The sequence below is a fragment of the Coenobita brevimanus genome, chromosome 52, assembly GCF_032717465.1.
Source record: "Coenobita brevimanus isolate Jiangsu-jjx chromosome 52, ASM3271746v2, whole genome shotgun sequence".
Taxonomy (NCBI): domain Eukaryota; kingdom Metazoa; phylum Arthropoda; class Malacostraca; order Decapoda; family Coenobitidae; genus Coenobita; species Coenobita brevimanus.
Window position 1 is genome coordinate 6,269,407 of NC_137005.1, and position 11,312 is coordinate 6,280,718.

At 38.3% G+C, this 11,312-nt stretch overlaps 1 protein-coding gene across 1 annotated transcript in view; it reads right to left on the bottom strand.

The window, feature by feature from the left end:
* The window catches only part of LOC145400382 (glycerol kinase-like), a 41,925-nt gene extending 30,815 nt beyond the window's left edge, over positions 1–11,110 (bottom strand). Inside the window, exons 1-7 of the mRNA XM_080272897.1 lie at positions 11,021–11,110; positions 8,896–9,044; positions 6,721–6,830; positions 4,248–4,465; positions 3,866–3,975; positions 1,333–1,435; positions 56–166 (exon numbers count right to left, since the gene is read on the bottom strand). Coding sequence (XP_080129023.1) covers positions 56–166; positions 1,333–1,435; positions 3,866–3,975; positions 4,248–4,465; positions 6,721–6,830; positions 8,896–9,044; positions 11,021–11,110 — 891 coding nt within the window. The remainder of the gene's footprint in view (positions 1–55; positions 167–1,332; positions 1,436–3,865; positions 3,976–4,247; positions 4,466–6,720; positions 6,831–8,895; positions 9,045–11,020) is intronic.
* Between the last annotated feature and the right edge of the window lie 202 nt (positions 11,111–11,312).

Consider the following 11,312-nt stretch of genomic DNA (forward strand, 5'->3'; position numbering starts at 1 on the left):
AGTTAGCTATGACCTAAACTGTACAGGCAATATATTTAGTATTACAGTACAATACCTGAGTGCCAGTGTTGTACAGCAAGAAACATCCAGTACCATAGGTGTTCTTGGCTTGGCCACGAGACATACACATCTGCCCTACAAGAGCTGCCTGCTGGTCTCCAAGTACCTTCAAAATGTCAAAATAAGTTAAGATCAGTATACTTGAATCATTAACCATTCAATATGATGACTTTTAAGGTTTTATTCTGGTTACTGCCAATTATCAGCCTTTGAGAGACCCTTTGTAATGGACAGAATAAGACATGGGAGTTTCTGACCCTTTCAGTATGAGGCATCATTCCTTTCCTGAAAAAATCATCATACTGGTAAGATTACGAAAAATAATATTAAAAACTAGGTCATGTAGCTACACATTATTGTCCCATACAAAAAATTATACAATTCAGGTCAAGCAGAAAGAGATAACTACCTAAATCAACACCATCATCATCATCATCTCTGATGCCTTGCTCCCTCCTGGGAACATCCTGACAACAGATAACCATGACAGAACTGCCTCCAAGCTACTTTACCCTCACGTACCTCTCACTGTCTCACACACTCCTCCTTCTAACTGTAGTCTTGCACAGCTAACACTGCAAATACGACTAAAATGATGGCACTCGTAAATAACTTTTGTTCATACTGTACAGCAATCCCACGATTATCCACGTAACAGAGCCAAAGGTTTCGGAAAGTGGATCCGTCCAGATCTGGCACAACCAATGTTTTATATTTTATTCTTTTTATATTTATACAACACAGTAGTCCAAAATCAGATATCTGACCTTAACCTGTCCCTCAGAACCAAATTGTATTAGGTCTATCGTTATAGTTTACCAACATGTTGTGACACATTTGGACTTCTCCCCTGGCCTCCTGTACATAACCTATCTTTGAAAGCCATTGTAAAAGGCAACTACAGTACATCATACAACACTTGTTCCTGTTGTTTAACACTACTCAATCTGGTCAAGCAGATCTTTAAACCACAACTCAGCAATTACCATGGTCAAGCAGACCCATCAACCACAGACAAGCAATCACCACTGCAGGGCTATACCCTGCAGTGGCATGAAAAAAAAAACATGAAAAAAATGGCCCAGCTAGACAAAAATGTTCACGTGGCCAAAAGTTCCACCCGGATGCAAGCATCTGGCCCAGATCAAATAGAAAAATGTACAAATAATGGTTTTGAACAGCCAGATCACAGCATCAGGGTAATGGATTGTTCGGATAATGGACATCCGGATAATCGGGGGATAACTGCATAAGTTTGTTAATATCACTTACACCTGAGATTGGCACTCCCAATAATGGTCCTTGTGTAATGTATCCATAAACTTCAGAGCTACTGCGAATTTCTGGCAGCACAGACATTGGGATCTTGAAGAATCTGAAGAGAGAGATACTTACTTGCTGATAAAGTAATACACAATGCAACCACATACAGATTACCATCTATGCATATCTCTTTATACAGGAACTTCTTTGTCATAAGTACATGTGTACCAGTAACACTACAGCAGACCCTCAAAATTTAGATATACTGTACTGCAAATAACCAATCCCATATTACATGTTCTATGGGTCACAAAAGTATCAGCGCACAATATGCATGAAACATTTTGGACCACAGAACGATGGTCACTGAAATATTAGTGTACCTACCACATGCTGGTAGCCCTGATGTCAGGAGGTGTCATGTATCGCCAACTAGCAATATCCTCATGCAAACACAGAGCAAATGTTATGTTTATATAAACACTGTTCATAAACAATGAGACGTTGGTAATGTCAGCTGTTGATCGAATGTTTTCAGCAGGCATAGGACCCCCTGTGCATCGATACGTTTGTAACCCACAGTACCTCCTTGGAAGTATGGAACCTAAGGTCTAGCTAATGTAGTCCAGAAAATCAATACTGTGTGTTATAACCCTTGAATCAGGTGATGCCCATTTTAAATTTACTCTAGCTGTTTCTGGATGATTTTATTCACATTAAGAATGGTCTCTTGTAATGAAGGGGTAGCTGTGTGCTATATCTGTTCCTTCCAGTTTGAAAAAAGTCTCTCATAAACTGAATAACTTGTATAACTATCTGCTGAATAAAAAAAAAAAAAAAGACACCTCTAGGAGTTTTGAATCCATTAGTGCCTTCTAGCCATCAGACCACCAGGTATGCACTGCAGAAATATTTTGTTCTATTCCACAATACTAGCTACTGTACAAGCTTGGTCATTAGCTGCACAATCACCATTCTTCATCATCATCATCATTCACACCTCCTTTTCTACCTTAACCCTTTAACCGCGGGTGTCATTCCAGAATGACGTTGCAAAAACTGGACCAAACCGCGGGTGTCATTCTCGAATGTTTGTGAATATTTTGAATACCCCGCGTTTTTTCCGTGCGCCAATTGTTTCAAGGGAGAGTAGCTATTAAGTTCTTTCACTCCAGCCGACCCCCACCTCCCTCTTCCCCCCCCTGGGGCCCCACCTCCCACCCCCTGGGCCCCCCACCCCACCCCTGACCAAGCGCGCATCAGTATCTGTCCAGCTGTGTGAGTGACAACACATGTTGATGTGGCAGTGAAGTGCAGGCAATTACAGTGCCTTTTACCTGTCTCAGTGAACACAGAGTGGGTGTTTATCGTATGTGCAGTGTTCATATATGTTTATAGTATTATTATCAGAATGTGATTGGCATTTGGTAATGGTGTGTGAGCGAAAAATAGTGATTACAACACCGCCGATGTGGCAGTGAAGTGCAGGCAATTACAGTGCCTTTTACCTGCCTCAGTGAACACAGAGTGGGTGTTTATCGTATGTGCAGTGTTCATATATGTTTATAGTATTATTATCAGAATGAGGTTGGCATTTGGTAATGGTGTGTGAGCGAAAAATAGTGATTACAACACCGCTGATGTGGCAGTGAAGTGCAGGTAATTACAGTGCCTTTTACCTGCCTCAGTGAACGCAGAGTGGGTGTTTATCGTATGTGCAGTGTTCATATATGTTTATAGTATTATTATCAGAATGAGGTTGGCATTTGGTAATGGTGTATGAGCGAAGGTAATGATGTGTGAGCGAAAAATAGTGATTTTACACCCCTCACTTCTAACGGCACTGCCCGTCCTGTGAAAGTCAACGAAGTCATGAAACCTACATCAATGGAAAGCTGAAGGTTAGTACTTTCTAATGGTACCTTATTTTTTTCTCTAGCTTTATTCTGTGCAGAGTTATTAAGGTTAAAAGGTTTGTTTACATTTGGCTGAAATCCCCGCGGGAGAGGACAGTCAGACCAAAACAATACCCGCGGTTAAAGGGTTAAGGAGAAGTGAGGTAGGGCCCAAAGAGGCAGAATAAAAATAAGATAAAATGCAATTAAGCAAATTTTGCCCTGCTGAATAAGCCACACTCCCACTTACTTACCATTCAAGCTCCCAGAATCCGGAATCCATCTTACAGGTTCATCATATTTACATTAAGGTATGTTTATGTTCTCTCTGTATCATGCAGCATATATGATTGTTTTCATGGTGCAAACTGAATGATATATAACACAGTAGTCCAAAACCAGATATCTGACCTTAACCTGTCCCTCAAAACCAAATTGTATTAGGCTTATCGTTATAGTTTACCAACATTTGTCGTGTCAAAGAATAGTGTTTTAAAGAGGCTAGTAAGGAGGAAGACGACAAAGGTAAATGATTAAACTCGAAGATGATGACAGTACACAGTGAACCTACTACCACATAGTTGTCTTAGACTGAGGGTCTACTGTACAAACATTAATATTATTCAATGGTGTGAGGGGGTTATTACTTGCATAAATTTGCATCCCACTGTAGTGTCTTGATGTTCATAAGCATGGTGCGGGAGGCATTGGTCACATCAGTGACATGCAAACCTCCATCAAGGCCTCCTGTCAGATTCTGCAGAAACAGAACCATGCTAATTAGATGGCATTAAAAGATTAGTGTACCATATTTACAGGATTTCCATAAGGATATTGTACTTATACTGCCTCAAATATTAACATTATTCACTAGCTATATGGACAAAAGTTGCAGCTAGTTGGTAAATAAATGCTTCTATAACAAGCAATTACATAACAGACTTCCCATTTACTGACTTTGCAACCTTCTTGGTTAATAAATATTCCAGTGACCAAATCTAGATCCACTGCCGGTACCTAACAACGTACCCAAAGGAGCCAGGTATCAACTGTGCCAAAGAGGAGGTTGCCTTTTTTTGCAACCTCCTGCACCTCCTTCACATTATCCAGCAGCCACCGCAGCTTAACAGCCGAGAAGTAGGTAGTGATGGGCAGGCCACAAAGGTCCTTCACATAGTCCTTATTTTGTCCTGGTGTTTCTTTCAGTATGTTCTCAACTGTGCTGGCTGTCCTTGCATCAAGCCAAACTGAGGAGCAAGGGAGTTAATATTACGTTCAATCCACAGCTAGAATAAGTGTTAACTTGTGCAAATGAGAACAAAATGAAAAGATAATGGGGTCTTACTATAGATGACGTAAATGCTAAAGGTACACATATGTAAAAACTGTTAACCTTCTTGGGAACATGACATTTTTAAGGGATCAACTGTTCACCAGTAGCTATCCCTAAAAGGCAAAATGATGGCAACAGTATGAAAATGAGTCATACTGAGAAAAAATGTGCCTGAAACTTACTAACCAACTTGTCAAATTTCAATCTGAATGTCATGTAGCAACCATGAATCTTCCACAGTAAATTCCCAGGTGTTCCAGGGAAGCATGTCAGACTACAGAAATATATCCTGCCAGTGTTATGTGCCATTCCTTCACATCTTTCATAGCCCAAATACACTATACCTGATTATTTACACCATAGTCTCACATCCTCATCTTAACATTGGAACTAACACTCCTTCCTCTAAGCCTCAAGCAGCTGCGGCACTCAAACCTCTGTTTCTTATCAAAGCCTTCATAGTACCAGCTACATTCCTTTCCTGTGTCACTCTACTTCTCACTTCTTTTGCACATTAGAAAAGAGAGCAAAATGTGCAAAAGAAGTGGAAAGTAGAGTAACACAAGGAAGGAAAGTAGCTGGTGGTATGAAGGCCTTGATAAGAAACAGAGGCTTCCGTGTTGCAGCTGCACGAGGCTTACATGAAGGAGTGTTAGTGCCAACTTTAACATATGGATGTGAGACTACGGTGTGGCATGAAAATGAAAAGTCAAACGTACGACCAGTGGAGATGGGACTGCTGAGGAATGTATGTGGAGTACTGATAGTGGATAGGATACGAAATAATGTGATTCGTGAAAATGTGGAGTGAGCAAGTCTGTGGACATCAGAATCGAAGAGAGTGTACTGAGATGGTATGGACATATGGAGAGAAGAGATGACATCAGAATGGTGAAAAAGGTATATCTGAGCGAATTTGAAGGAGGGAGGAGGCACAGTAGGCCAAGAAGAAGGTGGTGGGATATGGTGGATAAGCATGTGAGGAAGAGGGGTATGGAAGTTGGTGAGGCTAAGGGACTGTCAAGAGATCGAGCTGGCTGGATGAATTTTGTGCAAAGTGCATGACCTGGGATTCAGCACTCCTTTTTATATGTGACAGCATTCGAACTGGCTCTATCAGATAGGTACAGTATATGTGAAGCTACAGAATGTGGTGAATGTTTTTTGGCCTATCTGATGGAGCCAGGATTTCGAGGGCTTGAACTGGGCAAGCTGTGGCTGTCTGGACGTTGCTAATCCTCACCCTGCCCAAGGGTGGGAAAGGAGGTCCAGATGATGATAATGATGATGAATTCACGATACTGTGTCAAATCTATTATATCTTGCTGGAGAAATATTAGATGCATTAAAAATTTATGTATTTTCAGGACATAACATATCATGATAAAACCCAGTTACTACCCTTGGAACTAAGGTCTAGAACACTGCTTTTGTATCTAAATATGAAGTCATAAAAATGTGTAATAATATTAAACATCAGCTAGGAAATAAGGGAAAATACTATGCATTTTCAGTATATCTTGAAGCCACTGAAACCACTAAATGACAATATTAATGTATTTTGAAATTTCTGGTGGGAAAATCTACGGCATCATTTCAGGTGATAAGCACTGCAATTCTTAGACAGGTTGGGGGGGGGGGGATAACTTCATGCAGTGGCATCACTGCCTGGTTATATGCATATCTCTTGACTCCTGTCCTGTAGTACTCAACAGAAGGGCAAACTCATCCTGCAATCTACTGGGTTCACATTCAGAAAGGTCTGGGGCGACTACAAGCACAACCAGAACAACATGATTGGGGTTGCTGTCATTCCATACAGAATTAATGCTTTATGGATTAAATCTTCCACTCTTTCCATATGAAACTGCAATTAATCTCAAGGTAGGTAACACTCATCACCTTACTTATGATTGGCAATCTTTCACTCAAGCTCATGCTATTAGTCCAAATTATCAGTACAGCACTGGTACTCTGCAGTATATTCATACTTACACATCTATCAATAATCGATTACAGGTATTTCATTACTGGATATTTCACTTTCTTAACTTGTTGCACATATTCATTTACACACCATTCTAACTTAGTAGTTAATACACTGCCAAATTACTCATATGATCTCAGTCTGCAAGGCTACTTTAGTACACATCTGTTTTAAATACTAACCTACTGCATTATATAATGGTTTGCCAGTTGTCTTGTCCCAAACTATTGTTGTTTCTCTCTGGTTTGTGATGCCAACAGCCTTGATATCACCAGGATCAATTTCTAAATTTCTGGAAAGAAAGGTCAAAGACTTGTAGATACACTCATGCACGATATAAGCTTTTCATATACAAATACAAAATACAGTGCTGTAGGGATTCAGCTAAACCAGAGTGAATCCATATTTTGTCCTACAGATTATTTATTTCTCACACATCATTTTTGTTATCAATCTCTCTAAACAGACTTCTGATTAATATTGGTCCTATCACTGCCCACTATATTTACAGTAACCATGACTTAAGATAATGTAATGTGCATTCCTTCAAACAGAAGTACACAGTAACTTCACCCATAATATGGCCTTTCATTAAACTGAATGCCTTCAACACAGTAGGCTGTTGGTCAGTTTCTAAACTCTACCATAACACAGGCAGAACCACCACAGTGCAGGACGAGAGCCCCAACATTCTTCTTTTTCTTCTTAATGGAAAGAAGAGCCAAAGGCTAAAAGTCCACATGTTGTTCTTTCTAAGAAAGACAGAAAACTAAATACATGATCCATGCATTTCAAGATCTCTGAATACATTTTGTTTAAAATACTGGGGGTCAGAGGCAGAGGGAAATAAAGAGTAAGGAAGACAGTTCCAGAGTTGACCTCCTGCATTCACGAATGATGGAGAGTATTGGTTAATTCTGACATTAGAAAGTTGGACAAAGAGGAGGTGAGAGTGTACCGCCTAAGTAGATAGTAAAGAGATAAAGATACAACACTGAAGTGAAGAGAAAGAAGTCGATGGGAGTCAGTGAGAAGAGGGGAGTTGATGAGATGAAAATCCTTTGACACCACCCAGTTTAAAAAAAAAGAACAGTATGTGGGGATGCTGCTGTGCAAAAGTAAAGAATACATGGGGATGGCTTAAAACAAATGATCTCTACAAACCGGATTTTGCAAGTATGACATATCCAGCCACTGCACAGACATTTAACCCACAGCACAGGGCTCATGACTGCTCAGAGCCTCACTGCGAGCCCATCATACCAGTGACATCCTCTCCAGCACCCCCAGCTCGCTTGCCTGGTCTTGCCAGAATGCCTACAGCTTGTGTAACATGCCACGCTCCCTGAAGCTTCAGTGCGATGTGAGCATTGTATTGGCTTTGCTTGCCATCATGGCTCCTCCTAAACAATTAAGGAAGAAACAAAAGTCCCTCATCCAAGGGCAGAAATTTCAAGTTATCTGCCGGATCAAGGTGAAGAGAAAAAATGTGACTGTCAAAGACTTAGATGTCAATGGGTCAACCATCCCTGCAAAGAGAAGATCCTAGCAACTTTTAAGACCTTTGGCACCTCAATGCTTGACAGGTAAGCAGGGGTGTTTGGTGCAGCCCTAGTTACAGCTGAGTACTACCTAACTTTCCATACTGCTATAAAGGCAAAGGAAGGTGTGCTCAATGACTCTATGCATGTTTGGCAGCAGCCTCTGATCCACCCTCACATAATGCTACCTCTACACTACACGTTAGTTATTGTGCAGTGTGTTTCTAGGCTAATTGAGTTTAACAATGGTACATTTTAGGCCAGTCTGAGGAGGTTAGGGGAGGTTCGGGAGGTCATTTGGGGTGACACTGAGTAGTGTCAATCATAAGCCACTCTTCCTATAGACTGACTTCCATAACACAGTTTTTCATAACGATATTCCCACTGCCGACCAATTAGCCATGTCATAACCGTGCTTCATCCATCCATCCATCATCCAATCCTACATTGCCCCATGGGAAGCGTAGGAACTGTGCTTACTGTACATATAACAGTGGTCATCTTTAGCCTTTTACATTTGCCTGTTTGGTAACTAATTTATTAATAATCTAAAAGCATTGTTTCACAGTTTAAGAAGTATTTAAACATTTAGCTTCACGGACACAGTTATCAGTCTGCAAATTTTACAATACAAATATCATCATTATCATTTTTAAAACAATATAAATTTAGATACAAGTACAGCACTGTACAATAATCAAATCCCTGAACACCGTTTCCTCAAAAATATATGTCCAACAATATGAATGATTAACTACAATTAGAAATAAGAAAAAATTACCAGCTAGCATTATCATAAACCTGAGGGACTCTCACCTTAAGTTCTCTACAGTTTTTTCAATGCAGGTTAAGACAGACTTGAGGAGTGCATTTGCATCTTGTTCAACCCAGCCCTCCTCTGGGTATAGCTGAGCAACTTCCTCTTGATGGTATGTCAGCACCTCTCCAGTCCCAGCAGCGAATACCTGCCAGTATGTTCAGGGTTTGATGTTAAATCATTCACTTTCCTAATCCTAATGTTCATTACACTGCAGTGGCATGTGAGAATACAGTTACTTTAAGTTTTTGTTTTGTCCTAACCAATCACTACAACTGGCTAAAATTTCATTTAATCGTAGTCTTCTACGTAAATTTATCTTTATATGAGCGAATGAATGCAACAATTTTACTTTGGTAAGTGCTCAACTACAGTATTTTAATGATATGTGTATACAGTACTATGTAAAGCAGATGAGACAAGTAAGAGATGCCTTGATATATCAAGAATAAACCCCAGTTTAATGCAGCTTATGGTACTGGTATCAGGATATCATATTAATGGACTACTGCTGAAGCATAACTAAATAAATAAGCATTTGAAATATATTAACACTGCTTTGAATCCAATCCTCTTCAGTCCATATGAGCTCAGCCATTGCTACCTATGTTTAGGTAAGTGACAAAAGTTGAGTTATACTGTTAGCTGTGAAGATATTACAGTATTTTAACATCAGTTTCAATTGATACACCCAAAAAACAGTACATAATTACAAAACACAGCAATGTTATTATGTAAAAATTTCATCTAGACCATCTTTGCATAGAAATGTATATAAAGTATTTAAACAGAAAACAAAGATGGTCACACATCTAAATACAGTAATGTCTTATTGTTTCCAAAAATTTAATACAAGACTTCCTCAACTATATTAGTTATAATTTACTTGCTGCTTCATGACAGTTCAGAGGAATTAACACCAACTTTCATTTAAGTCTGCAGATCAATCATGTTTTCATTCAGTAAGATAGCAAATTAAAAATACTACAGATAATAGGTAATTAATCCTGACAAATATAATACTACAGCACATCAAGAATGATAGGTGGCTGCAAGCTTGGTTATTATTAACACAATCTTCCTTCTTTGGCAGCAAACTCAGCAAGCAAGTAGTCAACTTCAAGCTGAGACCCTCACAACAGTATGGTTCTTATTTTGGCCACATACATACAGTATTAGCTTTCATTTCTTTCTTTACAGCAATCATGTAATATGGTCCAAGAAAATGTCTGAATCCTGCCTCAGTGCTGTCTAGCTGTGGGTCATCTTGGATGGCCGTGCAGCTTAAGTGCAGCCATGAAATGAACAAGGCTGACCCACGTAAGCTTAAGTATTGCCACACCTTCCGGACATCAGACAAATTTTGGTAACATAAAGAATTATCTCACACTGAGGAGGTGAAGTTACAGCAACTAGATGAAAAACATTAAATGCAGGTTTGAAACATATATACCAGTATATATATATATATATATATATATATATATATATATATATACAGTATATATATATATATATATATATATATATACATATATATATATATATATATATATATATATATATATATATATATATATATAACTATATATATATATATATATATATATATATATATATATACAGTATATATATATATATATATATATATATATATACTGTATATATATATATATATATATATATAGAGAGAGAGAGAGAGAGAGAGAGATAGATTGATAGATAGATAGATAGATAGATAGGTAGGTAGATGGATAGATAGATTCATTCATTCATTCATTCATTGCCAGACGCCATGTATCCCAAACGGGGTGGTCAAGGGCTTAGATATATATATACTGTATAGATAGATAGATAGATAGATATACTGTATATATATATATATATATATATATATATATATATATATATATATATATACGGTATATATATATATATATATACCGGTACCGTATATATATATATATATATATATATATATATATATATATATATATATATATATATATAACATAGCTACTAGAAGTCAAGTATGGGTATAGCAACTTAATCCATTTTCTACATATTAATTTAATAGAGAAATATTTAAATAACAAATATAAAACAAAACACTTGACGACTAACCAGGAAACGAGTGGAGGATGTCCCTTGGTCAACAGCCCCAACAAGCGGTCCATGTTTGCCACTCACAGGACCATTGGCTGTTGACCACATCTTGGCTTGGAATGCTTTTGTTCTGATAATACTGATATTGTAGTCCCTCTTTTGCCTTTCCTTCTCACTTCACTAATTGCACTACCAAATTTCCTTACACACACACCATGCTGACATCAAAATATTTTAAATGCGAAATAATTACTGTACTTGTTTACTAGTAAACCATAAATGGAATGTAACTAAATTACATGAAACATTA